This window comes from Trichosurus vulpecula, chromosome 5, assembly GCF_011100635.1.
Source record: "Trichosurus vulpecula isolate mTriVul1 chromosome 5, mTriVul1.pri, whole genome shotgun sequence".
In the NCBI taxonomy this organism is placed as follows: Eukaryota; Metazoa; Chordata; class Mammalia; order Diprotodontia; family Phalangeridae; genus Trichosurus; species Trichosurus vulpecula.
In genome coordinates, this window is record NC_050577.1 from 301,654,148 (window position 1) to 301,679,738 (window position 25,591).

Consider the following 25,591-nt stretch of genomic DNA (forward strand, 5'->3'; position numbering starts at 1 on the left):
GAAACCTGTGCCCCAAGTTGGGAAGCCCAGTCGTTCCCTGCCTGTGTCACCTTGGGCAAGTCTCTGCTCTCTGAGCCTCAAATTTCTTCATCTATCGCAGGACAAGGGGGTTGGACTAGATTGTCCCCGGGGTCCCTTTCAGCTTTGATTTGCTCAAACTCTAACCCTACCCCGCGCCGTTCCCTTTGCAGAGAGACTGGAGATCTGCAGCCACATCTCCTCTTCACTCTCCACCGCCCCCCCCCAACACACACACACACACACCCCCGAAACCAGACCCTACCTCGGCTCTTGTTCCCCCCTCTCCAAACCCGGTCCGGAGCCCGACAGGGGATTGGCCCGCCTCCGGAGCAGTCCCGCCCATCCTCGGGGGCCCTGGACGAATCAGCGGGAGGCTGTCAGGTCGTCAGCACCGCGGACTCCCCGCAGCCCCCGGCGGCGCCCAGTCCCTTATCAGAGATCCAGCGGGGCCGGGCAGGCGGCCGAGCAGCGGCTGTAGCTGCAGCAAGGGCAGCGGCGGCGGCGGCAGCGGCAGAGGCAGCGGCAGCTGCAGGAGGCAACTCGAGCGCCAGCGCCAGCCGAGGAGCCCGGGAGCCAGCAAGGGAGGGCGCGCGAGGCAGCCCCGCGGCCGGACCCACAGAGCGCCCGCCCGCCAGTGCAGCCGTCTGCCCGGGCCGGGCCGAGCGTGGCCTCAGCATGGGGGCTGCAGCCCTGCCCTGGCACTGGTGCCTGCTTCTCGTCCTCGGCGCCCCGGGCCGCCTGACCAGAGCCACCGGGGCCCCAGGTAAGCGAGCGGGCGCTCGCCGCCCCTGTCCTGCCCAGCCCTGACCCGCGGTGCCGGGACCCTGGACCTACCCAGGGAAGGCGGTTCTGCGCAGCGCAGCCTGCGCTCTCTCCGCATCCCCGAGCCCCGCTTGGAGAAGGTACCGGAGAGAGAGCGCACTGGCGATCCCCGGCAGGGCAGGGTTGGGCTGGGCTGGCTGGGCTGGGCTTGGGGCGCCGGCTCCAACTTGCGGATTTGCCTTTTAAAGGGGAGGTCGGAGGGGAGTCTCTGGGGGGAGGGGCCCGGACCGGCAGGGAAGAAAGATGCTTTGAGTTCTGCCAAAGTAACTTCTCTCTCTCGGGCGTGTGAAGGCAGGAAGGGGCTGCTGCCTGCTGGCGGGGGCCGGACCAAGCTGGGCGCACTGGGCGGGGCTGCTCTTAGGCTCTCCCTCCCCCGGCTGGCCGAGACCTGGAGACCCGCACCCCGCTGGCTCGCGGTGTGTGTGTGTGTGTGTGTGTGTGTGTGTGTGTGTGAGAGAGAGAGAGAGAGAGAGAGAGAAAGAGAGAGAGAGAGAGAGAGAGAGTGAGAGAGAGAGAGAATGCACAAGTCCCTGATGAGCTCAATCGCAGTTAATTGTCCATCTGAGTATCAGTCCGATCTCGCTCTGTCTGTTTCTAGTCACTCTCTGCTTCCCTTTTCTCGCCGTCCGCCTTGCTCTGTCTCCCTCTCCCTCCATCTCTTCTCCCTTCCTTAGGAGGTGTGTGTACTCGGAGAGGTTGGGAGCCCATTTACTCGGAGTTTTCGTTTACACATCACCCAATGTTAGTCCATCTCCCTGTGTCCCCCTCTCCTCTCCTTGTCTCTGGTCTCTCTTCTCTTTGCCTTTCGGTCTATCTCGTCTCCTCTCTTCATCCCTTCTCTCCAGTGCTTAAGAAGTATCAGAGGAGGGGCGGGAGAGCAATTAAATGTGGTACTTACACTTTCCGAATTGCCGCTTACCTATCACACAGTATTAGTTAGATCGGTATGTCTAGTCCCTCTGCTTTTCCTGTGTCTCTGTACTCAGCTGGGGGTGGGGACGCGAAGAGTAATTCGGTCCTATAAGCGATCTGAGGTGTGACTTAGATATTCTCTCTCCTCTCTCTCTCTCTCTTTCTTTCTCTCTCTCTCTCTCCTTCCTTCTCTCTCTCCCCGCCCCTCTGTCTCTCTCTCTCTCCCTCTCTCTCTCTCTGTCTCTCTCTCCCTCTCTCTCTTTCTCTGTCTCTGTGTCTCTCTCTGTGTCTCTCTGTGTCTCTCTGTCTCTGTCTCTCTCTCTCTCTCTCTCTCTGTCTCTCTCTCTCCCCCCCCTCTCTCTCCCTCCTTCCTCCCTCTACCCCTTCCCAGTGAGAGGGAAAGGGAGATTAAGTCCCAGGTTTGCCCCAGCTGAGCCAGCTGTCTCTTTCCAAAGAGAGGAGCTGGTCATTGACTACCTCAGGCTGAATTGCTTTCTGTCCATCTCCCCACCCCCTTTTCCCTCCAGGCTCTCCCCAGACCCTCCCTTCCCATCCAGCCATGCTGCCTTCTCCGAAAAATATCAGGAAACACTCCCCCCACTCCAAGTGCTCTTGTCTTGGGTGAAGTCGATTATGGGTCTTTGACCTGCCATCTTCTTTTCATATGTACCCTCATCTATGTTTCCCTCATCTGGGACCCCCCCACACACACCCTCTTACACACACACACACACACACACACACACACACACACACACACACACACGATGGGGCAGCAGAAAAACCCAGGGAGGAAGGATTACTGGGTCTTTCAGTTAAGAGGCACCTTAGAAACTGAGTCTAAGTCCTTCATGGTCTCACAATGGTAAGCCCAGAATAGGGCTGGAGGTCAGTGAAGAGGAATGAGCTGTAAGACAGGAGGGCTGAGGAGGAAGGGAAAGAAGAGAGAAGGAAGGAGGAAAAGAGTGGAAGAAGAGGGAGGAGAAGTGTGGGGGGTTGCTGGGGGCAGCCTCATGGGGATACTCACAGTTCTCTGGTCCAGCATTCCTTAGTCCCAACATGCACCCCTGAAACCCTGTATAGATCTTGGGTAGAGAAGGCAGTCCTAAAGCAGAGCCAGGGCAGCCAGAATGGCCCAGTCCTTATTGGAGGGATTTCCACCCCCACCCCACCCTCCAGCCACCTACAACCTCTTTGTCTGCCCTTCTATATGCCCCCCCAGGTGTTGTCGGCCTTTTGGATTTTCCTTGGAATTCCCCCTAACCCCCAGCACCCACATCTTGCAGGAAAAGTGGAAGTGTTTCTGAATCTCTGTTTATGTGTAGGTGTATGTGTTTGTGTTTGTCTGAGTACCTATGTCTTTCTCAGTCTGGGAAGAAGAGATGCTAACCAAAGAAGTTCTCTGATAATGGGGGAGGTCACCCTCCAGAATTAGATAATTAATCTGGGGCTATGGTTCCACACGGCTATGATTCCGGAAAAAGTTGTTTGACAATTCACTTCTCAATGTACCCATGTCATCTTAAATAAGTCAGGGTGTCTGTGGGCATCGGGAGTGGTTCTCTCCACCCCCACTCTCTGCTATCAACCCCTGCACAAACCTGACATCTCTTATTAGCCTTTCTTCCTCAGTCTGCATCGCCTTCATGAATCTCTACAATATTTAAACCCACACATAGTCTTGGGTTAATTGTCTCCCCAAGTGAAAGCATTCCAGTTCTCACCTCTTTTCTCCTGACTCCCTTAAAGATGAGGCCCCACATTTACCTTCTCTCTTTGGAGGACTACGGTCCCTCATATCCAGTCAGCCCTTATCTGCCTCTCTGTGTGTCTATGTTTCTCTTCCCCTTTCTCTCAGCTCTTCTAAATATGAAGCCAGGCATTGACTTTTCCTATCGGGGGCCGTGTTCTTCAGACCTAGCACTGCTAGTCCAGTCCTGATTTCTCTCTGTCTGCCTCCCTGTCTCCCCCACCCCCTGCCTAGCTGGGGAGGGCTCCACTGAAGCTGGCTTCCCAGGAAGGCTGACTTTTCCTTATTGACATTAGGGCTTTCTATCAATAGCTCCTTGCCTTGCCTCTAGGCTGGAGGGGGTGGATGGGAGGGGGGAGGTCGGGAGGGCCGGGCTCCCAGCGGCTCCCACGGTCTCAATCCAGGCCAGCCAGGGCAGTCTGTGACCCGACCCTCCCTCCTTCTTCCCCCTCCCCCTCCCCAATAGGGCCAGATTCTCTTGCTTCCTTTTGGACTCTCAACTCAGACTCTAGCTCAGTATTTGATGGAGAGGAGGGAAGATCATTCTTGTTTTCAGGTCTGCAGTGCCCTAAAGACCCCGACCCCCACCCCCAACCCCTCCATGTGACACTTGAGTTCAATGTTTGGAAATTGGCATAGACCATCACAGGCTGGTCAGAATGGAAAGGACCTTCCAGGTCATCTCATTTAACCCCTTCAGCTTTCTGGCTAATGAAACCAAAGTCCAGAGTGAGGTGGTGGCTTCCCTACCCAGCCAGCCCCTGTGGGGGGGGCGGGGAAGAGAAGGGAGGGGGAGGCAAAGAAAACTCAGTGGCTGGTGGTTATAGGGTAGAAAGTCAGTGAGGGTAGTTTGGGATCAAAGGGCTTAGACTGGACCAGAAATTTTCTCTCTCCCACACTATAAAAGGGTGATTTGTTACCCTCTTGGGGAAGCAGCCTTGTGTGGAAAGTCCATGAAGTATAGTGAAAAATATACTTATTGACTTTGGAGTCCAAGACCCTGGGTTCAAATCTTACTCAAGTATGTATTCACCACCCCATCACTTTCAGCAGGTCACTCAGCTACCCTAGGTCTTAGATTATTCATATACAAAATAAGGGGATTGAATCTAAATGGTCCCTAAGGTCCTCCCAAGTCCTAATCCTAGAATCCCTCTCTGTGCCTCAGTTTCCACATCTGTAAAATGGGTCTAATAATCTTAGCATTAGGTAATAAGTTGTCATTAAAGGTCTTCCAAAACTGGGACCCTATGGCAGGGATGCTGTTGGGGTCCAATTCAAGTAGAAATGGATCCCTGCAGACTGTGTTTTGACATAGAAAACCACCAATTCACATCATCTATGTTGTGCTGTATTGTTATTTATTTTGGTGGGCCAACACTATGGAGCACCAGAGTTTGACCCCTCTGAGAGGATGTTGGTCTTTGGGCATCTGATATGATTGAGAGCTGGAAGGGACAAATGGGGAAACTGAGGCCTTGAGAGGTTGTATGACTTGCAGCTATTAGTGAGGTGGCATTTGAAGCTAAGTCTCGCTAATTCCAAGTCTAGTGACTTCAGAGTTGGACAGGCCCACTAGCCAGACTTGGACCTTTGCCCCCTTACCCACCCTTAGGCCTGGAATGCACTCTCTCCTCACTTTAGCCTCTGAGAATCCCTGGTTCCCTTCAGAACTCAGCTTGAGTATCAGTTTTCTAAGTACCCCACATGCCTAGTGCCTCTCCCCCCAAATCACCCTGAAGATAAGTTGTCTATCTTTGCCCATAAATGTAGCTATCTCTCCCCTATCCCAAGGTAGGCTCCTTAAGTGAGGGGATATTTCTCTGGTGGTTCAATCTTAATCAATGCTTGTTAAGTGATCACCTGAATCCAGACCTAACCTGGGATTTCTTCTACAATCTACACTCCTGACAGGTAGTCATGCAGTCTTCCCTTGAACACCTCCAGTGACAGGAAGATCATTACCTCACAAAGCACCTTGCTTCAATTTTAATAATTACTTTAACACCAAAGGTTCTAGGATCCCTTGGCTTTGTAACCCCAAATCAGCTGAATATCAGTCGTTATTCACCATCTTATAAAGCTGAGTTATGATAGCTTATTAGCCAGCCAGCTAGCTATCTCACTGGGCAGATGAGCCCAATTTGAGAGGTATATACAGGGAGACCTGGAAACCCAGGGTAACCCCCTTGAATTTGGGGAGCTTGATGTAGAAACCAATTTGGAGTCAGAGCAGATGTGGAAAGGGAAGAGAAGGAGATGGAGCCAATGAGAGTGTACACTGGTAGAACTCATTTCTCTGGCATGGTGCCTAGTATACAGTAGGTGTTTAATAAATGCATGTTGCTTAATTGGCTTTCTTATATGCCTAACACCTCTGTGAGCTCGGGAGCATTCTGATTTTACAGACAGGAAAATTAGCCCTCAGAGAGGGGAAAAGCTTTTCTAAGGATCGCACAGCTAGGAAAGGTCAGTACCTGAACCTAGGTCTCCTATCCCCATGACCGGTCACTTAGCATCACCTCTCTAAACATCCAGGCCATTGGAGACTCTGAATCTACCAGATGAGAGTTTGAACTTGGAGAGTGGGGGAGGGGGGAGGAGGGAAGAGTATTGAACAACCCTGTTTTACCCAGAATGCTTAGAGGCACAGTTCTTGTAGCATCCAGTCTACTTTCCTCATTTACAGATGGGGAAACTGAGGTTGAGAACTTAAAATGTAAATGTTGCCCCTATCTCTGAGTTAGGTAGTGAGAGCTCTGGGATTCAGAAGGAGAGAGCAGTTGGGGCTTGTTTTGTAGGGGATCCCGGTGTGTGTGTGTGTGTGTGTGTGTGTGTGTGTATGAGACACAGAAGAGAAAGAGTGAGACAGAGAGAAAGACAGACAGGGAGATAGAGAGAGACAGAGATAGAGTGAGAGAAACAGAGGCAGGGAAATGGAGAGAGATACAGAAACATAGGCAGAGACAGACAGACAGATGGACACACACACACATACACACACACACACACACACACACACACACACAGAGGAAGATAGAGCCAGAGCCAGAGAGCAAGTGAGAGTTTGAAAGGGGTGGGGCTGTGCCTGGCTTCTAGGGTGTCTGGCTTTGCCCCTCAGGGGCTGCTGCTGAGGGGAGCTTTGCCTTACATGCGCCTCTGATCATCTCTCCTCAGATACAGACGAGTGTGCGGAGGGGACCGATGACTGCCACATAGATGCCATCTGTCAGAACACCCCCAAAGCTTACAAATGCCTCTGTAAGCCAGGATACAAAGGGGAAGGCAGGCAATGTGAAGGTAAGATGCTCCTCGAGTTTCCTGGGCTCTCCCAGGTCCCCTCCCCTAACCTAGCCCCACCTCGTTTGTTTGCTGGATTAGAACTTCTGTAAATGGCCAGATTGAAACCATGAATACAGAGGACCCCCCCCCCAACCCCATTTACCACAAGGGCTGCTGCTGCCACCACCCGCTATCCGGATTGTAAAAATGGTACCTTCTCACTATAGCCAGGGCCTGCTCTGTAGGCCATTGGGAAGACTGGCCTGGTTTTCAAGGCGGTGAGAGTTGAAGCTGTGGTTTTGTTTTTTCTTGTTCTAAAAAGTTGGGTTTTTTTCTTTTCAAGTGAGTAGTGTTTGCCAGTGATCCTTAAGATGGTGAAAGGGATAGCAGTTTAAGGGACTGACTTAAGGTCAGACCTGGGAGAGACCTTAGAACAGGGAATGTCAGGGCTGGGAGGAGCCTTAGAACAGGGAATGTCAGAGCTGGGAGGGGCCTTAGAACAGGGGATGTCAGAGCTGGGAGACAGCTTAGAACAGAGGATATCAAAGCTAGGAGTGGCCTTAGAGCAAGGGAGTCAGAGCTGAGAAGGAGATTAGAACAGGGAATGTCAGATCTGGGAGGGGCCTTAGAACAGGGAATGTCAGAGCTGGGAGGGGCCTGAGAACAGGGAAGGTCAGAGCTGGGAAAGGCCTTAGGACAAGGAAGGTCAGAGCTGGGAGGGGCCTTAGAACAGGGGATGTCAGAGCTGGGAGACAGCTTAGAACAGAGGATATCAAAGCTAGGAGTGGCCTTAGAGCAAGGGAGTCAGAGCTGAGAAGGAGATTAGAACAGGGAATGTCAGAGCTGGGAGGGGCCTTAGAACAGGGGATGTCAGAGCTGGAGGGATCCGAGAAACATGGAACATTAGAGCTAGGAGGGCATTTACAGATTATTCAGTCTACTCTGTGCCCCCAGAACAGTTGGAGGAAACTGAAGCTGGCAGAACAGGAATGACTTCCACAAACAGCCCCAGAGCCAGGGAGTGGGAGAGCTGGAGCATCCAAGGATTTCTGCTCTATTTTCCCATTTTTAATGGTCAAAATTCTGCTATAGGTAATGAAAAGTTGGAATTTTTTCCCTCTACCTCTTCCCAATGTCTCTCTCTCTATCGAAACAAAGGCAGTATAATGGAATGGAAAGAGTCCAAGATTCAGAATCACAAGTCAAAGATTTGGATCTGGAAGGAGCCTTAGAGATCATCTCCCCCTGCACTCTCGTTTTACAGATGACTAAACTGACACCCCCAAGGGTAAATGACTTGCTATGGGTCCCACAGGTAGGAAGTACACTTGGAGTCATATCTCAGCTCTGGCACCTAGTGGGTGCTTAATAAATGTTCATTGATCGATAGTGTGAAGCCTTGGATAAGGCCCTCCCCAATGTGGATCTCAGTTTCCCTTTCTGTAAAATGATCTCTCCTGGTGCCTTCCAGCTCTAAATCCTGCAAAGTTAATTTAAGAAAGACTCTGTGTCTTTCTGGTTCATTTACAAATCCTGTTCCTCCCACACTCCTGATTTAGAAAGATTCCTCTGGGCCTCCAGCAGATTGGTCCAGGGAGGGCAGCCTGTTTTATGGTGATTTGGAAACGAAGTTGGCTAGTTTCAAGTTATGTCAACGTGCCCTGGACTCAGCGTGCATCTTCTCAGAGACTTTCCGAGGTGAAGTCTATGTTTCTGTGTCAGAACTTCCATTAAAAGAGGAAGGATGGATGGAGATGAAAAAGCCAGGGCCTGCTCTGCTGAAGTCAGCAGAACAATCCAAACCCACATCTTATTCATGGGGACCTTTTTCTGGGGGTTTGCCCAAAGGCATCCACATGGTGTTTCTGGGTTTAGCTCCTGTCTTCTGTATTCAGTTCTGGGGCTGCCCGCCTCTTCTGACTGTGGCCCTGTTGGCCTATGGCTTCAGGGGACCCAGACCCTCGTTCCTGCTAGGATCAAAGGAATGAAGTCAAAAAAGAAGAAAAAAGCCTTTCTTTGGTTATTGTCCTGTGTTGTCTTGAAGCCCCTGGTATCTGACATCACCATTGAGAAAAGACTCAGAGGAACTGAGAACGTGGATTGTCAGAGCTGGGAGGGACCTTAGAACGCAGAATGTTGTTGCCCAGTGAGGTCTTATAATGCTGAACATCAGAGCCAGAAAGGACCCTGTCACACAGAATGTCAGAGGTGGGAGGGACCCCAAAATAGAGACTGCTAGAGCTGGGAGGGACCTTAGATCAGGGAATGTCAGAGCTGGGAAGGACCTTAGAACATAGCACCTCAGAGCTGCCTGAGGGGACCTTGAACACAGAATGGCCCAGCTGGAAGGGACTGTAGTGGGATGTGGTGGAGCTCCCTCAATCTAGGCAGGAGGACACTGAGACCTAGAGAGAAGGAGAGAGATGAGCTGTGTCCAGGGGAAGGCATTGAGGATCAGCTGGCAGAAATGCACAGATTTAGTCTGAGTTCTTTTGTGTTACTGATGCCAAAAGCCATCCAGCCTGCTCTCTTCTACCCCATCAGTTTAGGGCCTGTTCATTGTCCAGCTGCAAGGTTTGCTGTCCAAGGTATGCGCTCAGAAGGACTGACTCAGTGGGCTGCCCATCCTGCCTAGGGATTTCTCATCCACTTTTTTCCTGTGTAGATGACTAGGCCAGGCTCTTTAGAGTGGCCTTGGATCTCTCTGAGGGGGTTCTGAGGCTTGATGCGATAAGTACAGTGTCATCCACAGACAGGAATACATGAAGGACCTCTCCATTTAGAGGGAACCCCTCCTCAATGCACACTCTTCTCAGACCACCCTTCATTAGAATGGTTATCTTCAGTGAGCATTTATGCCTTTCCAGGGGATGCTAGGTGGCATGGTGGATAACATGCTGGACCCAGAGTCAGGAAGACCTGAGTTCAAATTAGCCTCAGATGCCCTGGGCAAGTCACTTAACCTGTCTGCCTCAGTTTCCTCATCATTAACATGACCGTGATAACAGCTTCCACCTCCCCAAGATGTTGTGAAGGTAAAATGAGATATTGGTTTAAAAAAATGTTTTGCAAACCTTAAGGCATTGTCTAAATGCTGGGTCTTATCAAGTTCGTTCACACTGATGATGTGAATTTACATTACACAGTTATCGATCTTGGGCCATCTGCCAGGGACCCTTGAGCGAGTCTATCACAGTCACAGGAGACACCCCGGTGGAGGGATTTTTAAGGCTGCATTTTCTCTCCCAAGTCTCATGCTATGGGGATAGGGAGGTAGGAGAGAGTAATCAGTCAACAAACACTTATAAGTGCCTGCTCTGTTCTAAGCCCTGGGGACATAACTCGAAAACAATGAAAACAAGACCCTGTATTCTCGGCAAAATTATGATGAAGCTCATCAGAAAGGGGCCAGAGTCTGGGGATGGAGGTTCTAAGGACTAGGCAGATGAGGAAGGGCTTCGTGGAGAAGGAGGACTTTGAGCTCCCCATCGAAGGCCTGAGAGTGATTCCACAGTCTGGGCCAAGGGAGGCGGGCATCGAAGGACGTCTTGGTAGAAACAGTGTTTACATGGAAAGGAGTGAAGGAAGCCAAGTCTGTGAAGATGGACTCCGAGGTGGGTGGGAAGGGGCTTGGGAGGTCAAAGAGCTGGGCCCCTTCACAAGGACAAGGGTTAGTAACGGCTCACAGGTACACGGCAGCACTTGAAGGTTTAAGACTGGCTTTTGAGTCGATCCAGACCTAGGGGTAGTGGGGAGAGGGGAGGGCACCTTTGGAGGATTGGACAGGAATCCATTGTAAAGAGGCAGATTTTAGGCTCAATGTCAGGAAAATGCCAAATACTGACAGCTGTCCAGAAGGGAATGGGCTGCTGCAGGACGAAGGGAGTTCTCCCTCACTGGAGGTCTTCAGGCCAAGGGCTGATGACCACTTGTCAGAATGTTGCAGGGAGAAGATGCTCTGTGATGTCTGAGATAGCTTCCAGTCCTGAGATTCTGGGATCTCTCAAGTGAGTCTAGCACTTGAGGGCCAGAGGCCCCAAGATCCCAAAGGAGAAAACTGCTTTGAATTATCAGGCTTATGAGTCTGAGGAACTCCCAGCATGGGGTCCCCTTCCTCTTTTCACTGCTTTGAGCAGGGGAAGTGGCTTGTAGCAGGCAGGAAGCTAGGACTCAGTTCAGAGAGAACCATATACCCCCAAATCAGAAAAGGAGGCCCTGTGGGGGGTGCAGAAAGAGCTCTGGACCGAGGTCAGGAGATCTGGGCTCCAGGACAGCCTCTGAGTCTGTGTTCTCATCGATAAAATGGGGTGATAACTCCAGTCCTGCCTGTCTCACAGAGATGTGAAGCCAAATAAAACGATGCAGGACAGAGCTCTGAAACCTTAAAATTCTAGCTCAGGGTTGGTTAGCATTATTAATAATGGTACTGATTATTTTCTATTCACTCATTTTACTGGCTCAGAGAGCCTCTTCCCCTAAGGCAGGTCTGCCCCCTTTCAAAGCCTCAGGGAATGTCCCAGGACAATCAATCAGAAGTCTAATGACTTGCCCAGGACCACACAGCCAGTGTCTGTCAGAGGCAGGCCTGTTTATTTTCTCTAAACAAATCCAAACAACATTGGAATGGTATCACAGACAAGCCAGGCTTGCCAGTCAGCCCAGCTTCCACCAGTCTCCTGGCATCTAGTGTGGAGGCCTAGATCTCAGACTGATGGCATAGCTCTAGGAGACCCAAGGGAGACCCAAGCCTTTCCCAAACTGCCCTTTGGCTCTGCTGGGTGGCATTACTTCTTGCCCTCTTTCTCTTTGTCTTGCTTTGTTGCCCACATGTAGACACCCCCAATGACAAGAGGGCCTTTTGTATATGAGTCGTAATATTCAGACCTTGACTGGCTCAACCCAATGCACTATCTATGGTCACTGACTGGGGTTCCAGGCTCATGACCACTGATGGAAAGAGAGGGCCAGGGCTGGAATTCTAACTCTGTTGCTTACTCTCCACATGACCTTGGAGAGTTCCATCCAGATTCATAATCTTCACGGTGCAAAGCATGAACTAGAAACTTAGGCTTCAGCTCTTGGGGTCTCCATTTAAATGCTCTCTCCAGGCTTCAAACCCTCTAAAGCCTCTAAGGGCTAGGAGTGTGGTCTCTGCTCTGTATCTTACAAGCTACATGTAACCTGGACTAACTCACTGCCCTCTGGGGGCCTTGGTTTCCTTCTCTGTAGAACTGAGGGATTACAACAGCTGGCACTGAGGCTCCCGCCTAGCTGTGGCATCCACAGAATCAAATAATCCTTGAGTTAGAAGAGAACAGACATTGTCCAGCATAGCCCCTACCTGAAGGAGTAGACAGCATGGGATGGTGTCTGGGCTTGGAGCTGGGAAGGCCTTGGTTCAGAGCCTGTCTCAGAGCTGTGGGCCTGTGACTGAGTCAATGCTTGCTCTGATGTGCTTCAGGGGGCTTGGACTGGACCCCTCCCCCACCCCAAGAACCCTTCCAGCCCTCAATCAATGACCCTAAAAAGCACAGATCCCCTTTGTGACATCTGAGAAGGTGGCTTGTCCTTCTGCCATACTTATGGAAGGCCCATAGTGACAGGGACCTCACTACCTTTGGGGACAGTCCCTCCCAATTGTAGACAGTTTTTATCACTAGAAGTTCTTAATTGCACTAAGATGAAATCTGGCTCTCTGCCACCCTGCCTCCCCCCACCCCCATTTCATAGTAACAATCTGGAACCAAGCAAAACAAGTGGAATCTGTCCCTGCAATATTATATGTGCATCTATAGGAAGACAGTTTCCATGTCTCCCCAGGTTCTATCCTCTAGGCTGAACACTCCTAGTTTCTTCACCTGCACAGAGCTATTACCAGCCATTTTGGAGCCTAGGACAAATTCTATGAAACAGGCTTTCGACGAAGTGGATGGTGGGTGGAGGAGAGTGTGGTGCACCCTCGAACCCTGGGAGATTGCTGCTGTGGGTGTTCTGGGGCTACTGAGGAGCTCCCTTTGGAAGGGGCAGTGTGGGGTGGGAGGGGGGGAAGCTGCCATCTGGGCGTTCCAGGATCCCTCACTGCACTTCCTAACCAGGTGCTAAGCTCTGCTGTTTCTACACTACTGAAGGTGGACTGGGTGCCATCAGCACCCTCCCTAAATGGAGGCCTTCTGGGAAAGTCTTTAGTACAGTGAGCTTCAGGGTCCTCCCATATACTCTGTTTGACAGTCTGTGTGGCTCCTCCTTGGGGTGAGTGGGAACACTCATTCTCTCCATCCTTAGGTCACCTTCTGGGTGCTCACTGGTCTGTGTCTAGGCTGTGTCCTTCCTGTGGAATGGAAGCTCCCTCAGGGCAAGGCTGGCTTCCTTTTCCTATCTTTGCTTTGCCAGTGCCTTGGACATCAGAATTGGGATGGTGGGGGAGCTTCTGGTCTACTCGACTTTTTCTGCAAATCACTGAGCCTTGTGTGCTAGTGCTGGACCTGGGAACATGGATAAGGGCTTGCTGTGGGCCCTGTCCTGGATGGTCTTGCCTTCTCCTTGAGGACCCAGGCTCCATCCTCTCTCTATCCCAGGTAGCTGAGCATTTTCCTCCCAAATGTTCCACAGGGAGGGAGTACTTTACAGAAGACAGAATTAAAGCTTACCCCAACTCGCACGAAGCTAGTGGCAGAGCTTGGTGTTCCTCAAGAGCATTCCCACCTCTCATCCAGTACCCTCATTTTACTGAGGATGACACGGGCCCAGAGAGAGGAAGGGACTTGGGTGAGCTCCAGATAGTAGAGCCACCATGGCCAGCCAGATCCCTCCATTCCAGACCTTCTTCTCTTGGGTCGATGTCTTCTAACTCCATAAACATCTAGGCCTCTTCCCCTATGCCATGGGGCTGCTGCCATGGCCAATGACGATGATGATGATGACTATGATAAAATCAAGCATCTGTGAGTACCAATGCAGAGGACAGCTCTCCCGTACCTTAGATGAGTCTGAGATGGTTGTTTGAGGCTCAGAGATTGGGAAGTGTCAGAGGCAGACCTGGGGCTCCCTGTCTCCAGGGCCCATACTTGATCTACTCTGCCGAATTGCTTTTCTGTTAAGAATTAATGATCCTAATGAATGATTATGATGACAGTAACCCTGGGGGTACCTAGATTCTCCTCCAGTGGATGTTTCCTCTTCCTACCAGGTTTTTCCCAAGGGCTGGAAGCCTCTCTCTCCACCCCACCCCCTCCCCACTGCCCACAAACAAGGCCAGGTCTAGCTCCTGTCCCAGCTGCTGTCCCGCTCTGGTCTGCATTAACCCATCCAGGCTGGCTTTGATGGATTCTGTTATTAAAGGGGCTGGGGGAGGGAGTCCATATGCCCTTGAAGCTCTTCATCTCATTTAAACTTAATTGCCTCATTTTTCTAGACATTTGCTAACGAAAGAAGCCAAATTATAGCTGGAATTAGGCCTTACTAATCTTAATTAAAAGCCCTTGCTGATAATCAGAAACAGCCCCTCTTGTGAAGGGCCAGCGGCTGAGGCCGGGCCTTGTTTAAATAACTGCAGCCCTTTTGATAATAATTGTTTAGTCTGAACTCAGGAGCCTGCTTTACCCTCGCCAGGTTTCATGGAAGTTTTTGTTTGGTTCATTTTCGGCAAGAAGATCCTACCATGATGAGGTTCGTTCCAAAGTGTTGTCATTGAGATGGGGAGGAGAGGATCATCTCTTGAGTCTGGGGGCTCAGCCTGGAAAGTCTCTGACATTGCTTGGATGGGGGGTGTCGGTATTTAAGAACCCACCTCCTGGATCTCCAAGCCCCAGTATCCACAGTGGATTAAAGAGTAACTTCCTACCTTTTTTAATATCTACCCTGTGACTGGTTGTCCGCCACTTAAATTAGGAGGGATTATGGACTCTGTTATTAGGAGTTGGGGGAAAGAAACCCTCTCCTAATAACATACTCAGGAATCCATTTAGTCAGACATAAAAAAAATCTTGAAACCAATTAGTGTTGTTAGTGTAGCCGAACCAATGCCTCATTAAGGTATTTTCATCATCTGTTGGAGCACTCTGAAGCTTAACTCTTGATAAAGTCATGGTATTTCCCCCCCTCAGGAGGCCAGGAAGAGTTTGGGGAGGCAAGGGGGGTGGGATAAGAGGGAACCAGGCAATTTTCACAGAATCTCAACCCTGGAAGAAACGTCTTTGGCCACTAAGTCCCACCCTTCCTTGAGCTGGAATTGCCTCTACTGCACAAGACCCCCTAGACTGGGAGCTGGGAGGGATCTAGGCACACCCCCTCCTTTTTACAGATGGGGAAACTGAGTCGCAGAGAGGTGTGGTGACTTTCCCAAGGTCACACAGCTAGGAAGTTGCCGAATTGGAATTCATCCCCAGATGATTGACTACAAATCCCATGCACTTTCCTTTATAGCATGATCACTGGCAAGTGGTCAGATAGCCCAGGCTCGAATACCCCAAGTGACAGGGAATGCACAGCCTCCCCGGGCCGCCAATCAAAATCTGCCTCTCTGCTATTTCCCCCATCGCTCCTGTGTCTATCCTCTCGGGCCAATCCACGGAAGCAGCATCAGGCACCACACCCGGCCAGCCTTGCGTCCTGGCCATCTTCTGTCGCTCCCATTTGATCCAAGTGTGTCCCTCCCGGGCCGAGCAGGACCAGCCTCTTCCCTCTTTCACTAGGCAGCCCTTTGGTGTTCAAAGATAGCTGTTGAGTCACTATGGATGGATGTCCTGCTCCAGGCCACACGACACTAGTTCCTCTCATAGGTCCTTTGAATACAGGGAAGAAGCTTGAGCATGTCAGGAAACCATGAGCTGAGGAAGAGCGCAGGCTGGGGACCCTGAAATGCAGCCTAGAGTAGGTACAGCCACAGGGCTGGGTGAATGACCCCATTGAGGAAGCTTGGGTGCCTGCTGGGTGCACAGGGTGGGGGGCGGCTGATCCCAAGGCAGGCGGTCCCATCAACAGTATTCTGCTTTGGATGGCCACTCAGGGACTCTGTCTAAGCTTCTGTTCTTCAGAGGAAGCTTATAAACTCCATGAGGGCAGGGCCCACTTTATCTTCCCCAGAGGGACATAATAAGACCTTTTACAGGGAAGAGGGATTAGGCTTTTCCTGCTTGTCCCAGAGGGCAGAATGTGGAGCAGTGGAGGGAGGGAAGCTGCCAGGAGGCAGATTCAGGCTAACTGGAAGGAAGGACTCTTCCTCTGTTGGGGCAGTCCCAGGGTGGCCTGGAGCATGTCGGGGCTCCCCAGATTCCTTAGTGCTCAGGCAGAGGGGCACCAGCACTGGTCAGGCCTGGGCGAGGCCCCTCCTAGCCTGGAGATTCTGTCCTCCTTCTTCCCCTGCCATGCCACCATTGCACACGTGCCCTCATTCCAACATGGCCCGTGAGGAGGGAGCATGAGAATGGAGAGCCCTGTGGAAGGTCAGGCCAAGTCCTGGATGCTGGGCTCTATGCCATGCCCGCTCTGCCTCCAACTCGCTCTCAGACCTTAGGGTTGTCACCATCCCTATGCCTTGGTTTCCTAGTCTATAAAACGAGGGGGCTGACATCCCTTTCCACGTGAATGTTCCCAGACCCTAAGACTCATCCAGTCCTACATCTAGGGGCCTGGAACCAGAATTTGGAGACCTGGATTCAAGTCCTGGCTGTACCATATGCTTGGGACTTATCTGGGACTCCGTCTCATTTTCTGTAACATAAGAGAACTGAATGAGACAAGCTTTCAGGTCCCTCCCAATTCTGAATCTACGAAAAATATCATGCAGTGAGTCACTTAGCCTTTCTGGGTCTCGGTTTCCTCATCTGTCAGATCAATGAGGAGGAGAAGGAGGAGGATGATGATGACGACAATGATGCCAGCCTTGTCTATTGCTCCTCCAGGTGCTTACTCAGGTGGTCCAGGCTGTGAAAATGCTTTTAAGTCCCCACCACAGGACATTGTTCTTCGCCTCCACTTGGTGGTTTTCCACAGGCTTTGAAAAGCCGTTGGTGAGAGCCCAGAAAGCTTCTCATGGCTCTCCTGCCAGGCTCATTCATTGGGAGCCACTTTCAGATTTCCTTTAGAATTGCCTTTTATTACAGTTCTCTCTATTTGCTTTTCCATGGGAGGAATGTGACCCAGAGAAGGCCATTATCCCTAAGAAAATAAACTCGGAGTTGGCTTTGGGCAGCTACTGAAAATGGCTCCTGCCTCTGGAAGGCCTCCCCATTATCCCCAGATGAAATGGGCAGGGCTTGGAGTCCCAAAGCCTGAGTTTGAGGCTCATCTCTGACAGTTGCTGCATGACAGCGGATGTCACCCCTCTCTCTGGGGCTCAGAAAGGGTCGTGCTTATAGCGTCCTCCTTGCAGGATGATCCCACAATGTTGAGAGAGCCGGGACAGCTGTGATCAAAGCCGCAGGTTAGTGGTCCTCAAAAGGGAGTCCTTTGGGCTGATTCCTCGAGACAATATTTATGTCACGAGAAGTCTGTGCCTCAATCTGTGGAATGGATGGATTGACATCCTCCCAGGTACCCCCCACCCCTAGTTAAAGCTCATCCCTGCTTGCCCAGACTATTGCTTTGGCCTCTAAAGTGGTTTCCATGGCTCTGGACCCTTCCCACTTCAAGATGCCAGAGCTCTCATCCATATTCACAAAGAAAATCAAAGGCTCACAGGAGTTTAACCAGCACCAGGCCCCAGCCTTCCTGTTTTATACATGAAGAAAATTGAGGCCCAGAGAGGTAAGGTCACACAGATTGTAGTCAAGATGAGGTCCCCTGCTCCCCACCCACCATTCCTTCCATGGTGCCATGAAAGTCCCTCCCTCAGAAAGTTCTGGTGGCCCCATCCATGCCACCTGCAGAATCACAGAATTCCAGAGTTGGAAGGGCTCTTAGAGGTCATTTCATCAAGCTTGTACCTGATAAAGACGGCTCTTTCCACAGCCCCAGTAAGGGCTAGCCTCTGCTTGAAGGATGGGCAAGTCCCTCCCTCCCAAAGAGGCCTGTGGCACTCTTCTCTCCTCATCTTCCATAGCCAGTGCTCTCATTTCCTGATCTCAGAGCTCCCAGATGGTCAATGATCATCTCCATGAAGATGATGCCCAAATCTATGAATCTGGCTCCAGTCTTCCTAACCATTCTCACCAACTGCTTTTTTACCATCTTGGAGTGGACATCCCATAGGCATCTCAAAGCTGACACATCCCAAACAAAATTCATTCTCTTTCCCCCTAAACCTTCCCCTCTCCCCAGCTTTCCGATTCCTGTCAAGGTGCGGCCATCCCCCCAGTCCCCCAGGCTCCCAGCCTTGGCGGCATCCTTGATTTCACTCTTGCTCACTCCGCATGTCTAAGCCATTGCCAACTTTTGTCATTTCTGCCTTTACAAGGTCCCTTCTCTTTCCTCATGTTGCCACCATCTTGGTACAGGCCCTTGGCACCTCATGCCTGGACTATTGCCAGGGTCGGTCTCCCTGCCTCAAGGGCCTGCAGAAGCGATTTTCCTCAGGGGATAGTCAGATCATTTCGCCTTCACTGCTCTGTGCCTGGCACCTCCAGAGTGAAACAGGAAATGATCTGCATTTGAAGCCCTTTCCACCTGGCTCCTTTCTACATTTCTGCTCTCTCTATGCTTGAGCCCCCTCTGGATACTCCACAGTTGGCAACCCTGGCCTGCTCCCTGCTCCTTATACTGGCATCCATTTGTTCCCCAGGCCTGGAAAGCCCTCCCTCCCTCCTTCTCTCCTGCTTTACTCTCCATTCCTTCCTCTGTCCCTCCCTCTATCCACCACCCTACCCCCCTTGCCTTTTTCTGAGAGTCTCCTTAAATCCAGCCTTCTGCCGGAGGCTTCACTCAGTTTCCTGAGTACCCCGGTATCAGTTTATCTTTCCTTTTCTTGGTGTGTCTCTTGTTAGTACCTGGTTACATGCTGCCTCCTCTGTTAGACTGTAAGCTTCTTGAGGGCAAGGACTACATTCTTTGCCTTTATTTGTCTCTCCAGTGCTGGGCACAGTGAGTACTCAATAAAAGCTTGCTGACTCCCTCGCTGACTTCAGCCTGACTATACATACACCCGACACCAGGCATGTCTCCCTCATCAGAACTCACTAGATGTTGCTTGCTTTGTGAGAGAACGGCCTCCTTTTCCTTCTCCTGCTTAGTGGATGAGCCTGAAGCTATCCCCCAGCCCCCTCTGGGGCTCCTGAGGACAAGGGCTGGTCTTCTTCATGTCTGTGCCCCTGGAGGACCTGGCACAGGGCTCTGCACACAGCAGGCATTTGGTGAATGTTTGCTGAATGATTGATATCCTCCAAGTTCTTCTTCCTGTCATCCAATTAAAAGAAAGGTCATTTCTCCCCAGGAAACCCCATGAATTTTCTTTTTTCTGAAGGGGGCAGAGAGATAAAAGCCAGAGGGGTAGGCCAACCTTGGCATCTTTGTACCAGCCCAAGGACAGCCCATGTCAAATATGTTGAGGGCTTCTTTCTCGTATCATTGCATAAGCTCACCTAAACATTCACTAAGTGCGTGCTGTCTACAGGTCCCTGGGCTGGGCATTAGGAGAGACCCCAGCTCCTGTGGCTGGCCAGCTCTCTGGTCTGCAGACTGCTTTTCTATCCATTATCCAGTTACACCCAGTGACAGAGGGTACTTGTATTGGAAAGGGGCAAGCAGAGGGGAAAGGTGGCTATGTTGTCTATGGATTTTAAGGGGGCTTCCTGGGGGAGGGGACCTTTGACTGGGCTTTAGAAAGAGAAGAAGGTGAGGGAGGGAGGGAGGACATTCAGGGCCCAGGGACCATCAGGGGCCAAGGCAGGGAGGGTGTAGGATTGGAGGGTAGAAGGATACACGTTTCTGGAACACGGGGGACATGGAAGGGAGGGAGCAAATGGCGAGGTTGAACAGGGAGGTTGGCACCAGACAGGAGGGAGTCTGGAATGCCAGCCAAGGGAGATAGGGAGGGCCCGTACCAACGAGACGACCAGGGGTATGAAGGAGGGCTCCCCTTTCTGTTGTGAGATAAGACTGACCAAATGTTCTTCTCACAAGGGCCTGAGAGACGGGAGGGCAGCAGTGATTATCCAGAGAGAAGGCCCCTAGAGGTCCAAGATCACACAGGTGGGAAGGACCAGAGCCAGCCTTCTAACCCCTCCCCCCTACTTTGCCATTGCCTTGCTCCATGCCCCCTGGTCCAGACCGTTAGTATTTTGCTGGCTTAGTCCAATCTCCTGGTTTATCTTCAACGCCAGAGTGAATTGGTCTAGAAAATTGGAATGAATGCGGCACTCTCAATAGTGTAAGGGAAAAAAGTGCTAAACCGATTGTGTAACTGTAACACAACCCTGTGTTATAATGACCGACAGCCCTGGAGATGAGGTGAGAAAATAGAACTCTCTCCTTTCATTGGAGAGGTGGGGGACTAATGGTGTGGAGCATTGCATACGCTCTCAGCTGCAGTCACTTGGCTGGTTGGTTTTACTTAGCTGGTTTTCTTTGCTCATTGGCTATTGTTGAGGAGAATAGGTGTAAGTCATCATCATGTAAAAAATAAAAGCATTAACAAAACTTTCTGAAAATCAGAGTTGGCCCATAATGCCTTTAATGAGATTAAAACTAGAGGACTTCGGGCGGGGTGGAAATGGGCTGAGTTTGGAGGCAAATCCTGCCCACGCCACTTATGAACCTCTGACTTGGATTTAGAGTTGGTAGCATTTCTGGGCCTCTCTTTCCTCACCTGTGAAATGGCTGTTGGATCAATGATTTAGGAAGGGAAGGCACCTGAAAGGCCATTGAGTATAACTCCTTTCTCAGCCTCGGTAGTGGGAACCAGGAGCCAATTGCAGAAATCTCTTATAGAAATGATTATGGTCCCTTGAATCATAAAGATCACATGAACTTCATTCAAAATATCTCCAGGGGCCACAAGAATTCAAATGAACTTTTGTCGAGTTGTGGTCACGGTAAATTCTGCCCACACCAAAAGAGTTCCTCCTGAGAGGCATACTTTCCATGTGGTCAGGTGGCAGAGAGCTCACATAGGTGGTGCAGTGGATAGAGCACCCGGCCTAGAGCCAAGAAGATCTGAGTTCAAATCTAGCCGTGGACACTTACTAGCTGTGTGATCCTGACTTGCCCTCTGTAACTTCTGTTTGCCTCAGTTTTCCCATCTGTAAAGTGGAGACAGTAAGAGTGCCCACCTCACCGGGTTGTTGTGGGGATCAAATGAGATCATATTTGTAAGCACATTGTCCGGCACATAGTGGGTCCTATGTAAATGCTGACTATTATGATTATTATTGGGCTTGGGGTTGTTATTAAAAACTGAGAAACTCATTACCTGCAGCCAAGTCAGTCACAAGCCTCTGCCCCTGGCCATGCTGGCTCTAGGATGGGCACACTGCTTGCTACTGCCCATTCTGGAAGCTGGTGAGACCTGGAATGTTGGCTCCACACAGCCGGGGGCATCAGGGCCTTTCTATGCTGATTGCTGCACCACTGGGTACCCCTAAAATCTAGAAAATCTAGCTTGGAGACTTTGGAGAGCAAAGATCCTAATCGTCCCCAGGAGGCTGCAGCCACGAGCCAGTCTCATCCCAGGGGGGATAATTAGCACCCAAAATGTGGATTTGACTCTATGTCGGAGGCCCCAGGTCTTTGCACAACAAATCCCCTATTCCAACCACTATAGAGCCTGGCAGAGTAGGAAAAGCATAGGCCATCGATGAGGAAGACCCGGGTTTGAGTCCCAGCTGCAAAACTTAATAGTTGTGTGCCTAAGAGCAAGTCTGAGCTTATTTGCCCATCCAGGACATGAGAAGTTTGGCCCAGATGGTCTTTGAGGTCCCCCTTAGCTCCAGATCTAGACGCCTGTGGTCTCTGATTTCATTAGTGTGAAGCTTCTTGAGTTGAGAGACGACAGTGAGGGGCTCTGGAATGAACACTGGCTTTGGAGTCAGAAGACCTCGACTGGAATCCCACCTTGGACATTTTCTATGGCCTGGGATTGCTTGCTCCCCATCTCTGGGCTTCACCTATTTCCTCTGTGAAACTAAAGTATTGGACTAAATGATCTCTTAGTTCCCAGCTCAGCAATGATCTTACCATCCCTCCACCAACAGAGACTCCAACCAGTGACCAACTTAGGTGGCTCCCAACGGTGACCTGTAGGCAGCTCAGTGATGATCCTCTCTTAACTTGGCCTGGGGGGGGTCCTAGAACAGGCACATAGCCTGTTTGAAAAGCCTGTATTTTAGGCATTCTTTAGCTTAAATAGCATGGACTGACTAGAGCTTAGGTTCTAGTGGCAGAGCCGTCAAGAGCCTGTGTCCTCTCCACACATCTTTCCCACCCTGCTGGAGGCATCAGAGGAGGACCTGATGACAGCTCAAAGGCCAGAGAAATAGGAGCTGGTGTCATGACTTGGCCAAAAGTTCCCGAGTCAGTGAAGGGGGAGCTAAGGCAAAGAGCTGCTAATCAGGGAAGTGTCCACTGCTTCTTGTCCCAGCCACCTTTACTGACAAGAACCATTCCCAGGAGAAACTGAACCATCTTCCAGCATTTGGCTTTGGAGGTGAGGCAAGATGACCCTTTGATGAGATCAGGGGCAGCGTTTTAATGTTTGCATGGCAGTAGAGGGCTGAGGAGAAAACATGGCACAAGAGATGGAGAGCTGAAAAAAAATGCACGCCTTAGGAAAATATCCTAAAATAGCATTAAAATGAAACAAAGAAGGAATCACTGACTCGTCACAATAGGAACAAAACCTTAACACCACAGGAAAATCATTGTTTTACGAGGCAGAAAGAAGCATGACTGAATGGAGCCCCCATTCCCCCAATTGCCCCCTCCTCTGGTTCCCAAAGAGTGTTGTGGGCTCTGGCCCTGGCTGGGGAGCTTTACTCGGTCTACTGGCTTGGGGGTTTGTACTGCTGACATTTTCATCCAGAAAATTCTGCTTTGGTGACCTTGTCCAAACCCCATAATAAGTAGTTCTGCCTGCTCCTTGTCTCCTCTGTAGAGAAGGGAAGAAGATGGCCCCTGCTGGTCAGTGGACCTTTTGGAGGTTTGACCTAAATGCAAAGTGAGAAGAGGGAGCAGGCAAAGAGGCTCCTCCCCAGTCTCTGTCACGCATATCCCCTCTGTAAAATGAGCTTGTACTAGAAAATCTCAAAGGTCCCTGCTATAGCTGAGATTCCATGTTCTAACATTTCATCCTGCTCTGACATTCCAGGTTCTAACATCCCTCCCTCTGACATTCCAAGTCCTATGGTCCTATCATGTCAGGTCAACAAGCACCTACTATGTGTCAAGTATTGTGCTAAGAGCTGGGGATACAAAGAAAGGCTAAATAGAATGGTCTCTGCCTTCAAGGAGCCCACAGACTAGTGGGAGAGATAAATGACTGTGTGCATGGAAGATATATACAGAGTAAAGTGGAGGGAGTCTCAGAGGGAGAGTGCTGGTGGGGGTGGGGGGAGAGGGAAGATGAAAAAAGCTTCTGGCAGAAGGAAGCCAGGAGGCAGAGGGGAGGAGGGAGAGCATTCTGGGCATGGGAAAGAGCCAGCTCAAAGGCCACAGACAAGGGGTGGATTTCTTGTGTAAGAACAGCAAGGAGGCCAGTGTCTCCAGGTTGTACTAAGAAGAGGTGAATCATAGGAAGGTGCCATGTTAGGAAGGGCTTTAAAATCCAAACAGGATTTTTTCAATCACTAAACATTTATTATGTACCTACTATGTGCCAATAGCTTAGTTATGGGGGGTGAGAGAGAATAGGAAGTGAACGATGACTCCGAGGGTGGGAGCCTGAGGGATGGGAGGGTGGTGGCCGCCTCTATGTCGTTGGAAGGCAAGGAAAGTTTAGAAGGAAAGATCACGAGTTCTGTTTTGGACATGTTGAGTTGAAGATGGACATTCAGTTCAAGATGTCTGAGTGGCAGTTGGAGATGTGAGATTGGATGTTAGCAGAGAATTTGGAGCAGGAAAGGTAGGTTGGAGAATCATCAATTGAATCCACAGGAACCAATGAGATTACCAAGGGAAGTAGTCTAGAGGGAGAAGAGAAGAGGGCCCAGGACAGAAAGAACCCTGAGTGAGTGTTCTGGAGGAGGATCCAGCAAAGGAGACAGAGGAGGAGGAGGAATTAGATCCTGGAGGTAACAGGAAGCAGCAGGCTACTGAAGTAGTCCAGGAGGGAGGTGATAAGGGCTGGCATCAGGGTGGTCAGAGGAGAGATTTTTGGAGGTAGAATGGCTAGGACTTGGCAACAGGTTGGATGGGATGGATGGGGAGCCGAGGTTGGCCGCCAGGTTCTGAGCCCAGGTGACTGGGAAGATTGTGGTGCCTCTGTGGGGGAGGTCTCTGAGTCCTGTGTTTCAGATTCCCCCAGGTAGCTCCACCATCTGTTCTAAGGTGTCTCCCAGCACTGACTTTCTAGGAGGATTTTCAGGCCCTTCTTGCCAGTTGCCCAGAGTCATTCAATTTCGTGCTTTTCTTCTACAGTCAGCCTTTTCATACATGAAGTCTGGCCCATGTAGTTTCTGTGGAATCTCTTCTGAGTTTTGCTGCCACTATTTCTTTTGACAGGACAGTTCTTTCAGAGCCAACATGTCTGTTGCAAAGGGCTGAGAGAGATGGCAGAGCTGGGCCTTTAACCCTGCCTCTGACCATCCGAACTGAGCCCCCCACACAATGCAGTTAATAAAGTTCAGTCCCAATCCACTCAGAACAGGCAGTGGGATGCATTGGAGAGGGGCTGGGATTTGCCATCTAAGACCCAAGTTCACCTCTCGGTTCTATCACCGATGACCCATCTGGCTTGGGTGAAGTCCCTCCATAAGTCTTGAGGCGCTATCAATGCACAGTTTTGAATTTAGAGCTGGAGGGGACCTTGGCAATGCTCATCTAGGCCAACTCCTCCCCTCCCCAAGGCCCAAAGGGGAACAGTATGTGACTAGCCCACTGTCATGGAGGTTAGTGGATGAGTTCGGATTTGAACCTGGAGCCTCTGACTTCAAATCCAACACTTTACATTGCAATATTCTACCCGAGTCTCAGGTTCCCTGCCTGCAAAATTGTGCAATGATTAGTCTCCAAGGTTGTTTTGAGTATCATATGGAATTATATATGGAAAAGTATCTTGCAATTGGAAAGTACTATTTTAAAGGCAAGCTCTCATTATCAAAATCAGTCGTAGTGGGAATTACTAGGATTTCACTCAATTTAACAAGCATTTACTTAGCACCTACCGCACACAAGGCACTGGAGAGGCAACGAGAAAAGCAAAGCAGCTGGTGATCTCAAGGAACTTACATTCTACTGGGGTGACTTAGCATGAGAAGGAGTCCCAAAGACCATCTACGGTAGTCCAACTTTGTTCATTTTGCAAGTCTGAGAAGTGAAGCTCCGAAAAGTTAAGTAATTATAGTGATTGCTAGCATCTATACAGCCCTTACTGTGTGCCAGGTGCTGTCCTAAGAGCTTTTACCATTGTTGTCTCATCGGATCCTCACAACAACCCTGGGAGGTGGCTGCTGTTCTCATCCCTACTTTACAGATAAAGAAACTGAGGCAGACTGAGGGTCCCTCAGATGCCGCTTGGCAGCTTCATGACTTGTTACCCAGGCGGTAAATGTTCAAGCTGGGATTGGATCCCTGGCTCCCACCCCCTGGCCCAGATTCTTTTTAGTCTCATATTGCTGGTTTTCGGTCCCCTGGAACAGGTCACATTACTCCCCCAGGTCCCAAGCCCAGGGTATGTCATAGAGATGTGTGGCTGATGGCCAGGCCTTGCAGTGGTGACCC

The 25,591-nt window shown here is 50.7% G+C and overlaps 1 protein-coding gene across 2 annotated transcripts in view; it reads left to right on the top strand.

Moving 5' to 3' along the window:
• Nucleotides 1–645: 645 nt before the first annotated feature.
• The window catches only part of SCUBE1 (signal peptide, CUB domain and EGF like domain containing 1), a 258,064-nt gene continuing 233,118 nt past the window's right edge, over nucleotides 646–25,591 (top strand). For both annotated transcript variants that reach the window (XM_036761573.1, XM_036761572.1), the window contains exons 1-2: nucleotides 646–784; nucleotides 6,683–6,805. In XM_036761573.1, coding sequence (XP_036617468.1) covers nucleotides 697–784; nucleotides 6,683–6,805 — 211 coding nt within the window. In that variant the 5' untranslated portion in view covers nucleotides 646–696. The remainder of the gene's footprint in view (nucleotides 785–6,682; nucleotides 6,806–25,591) is intronic.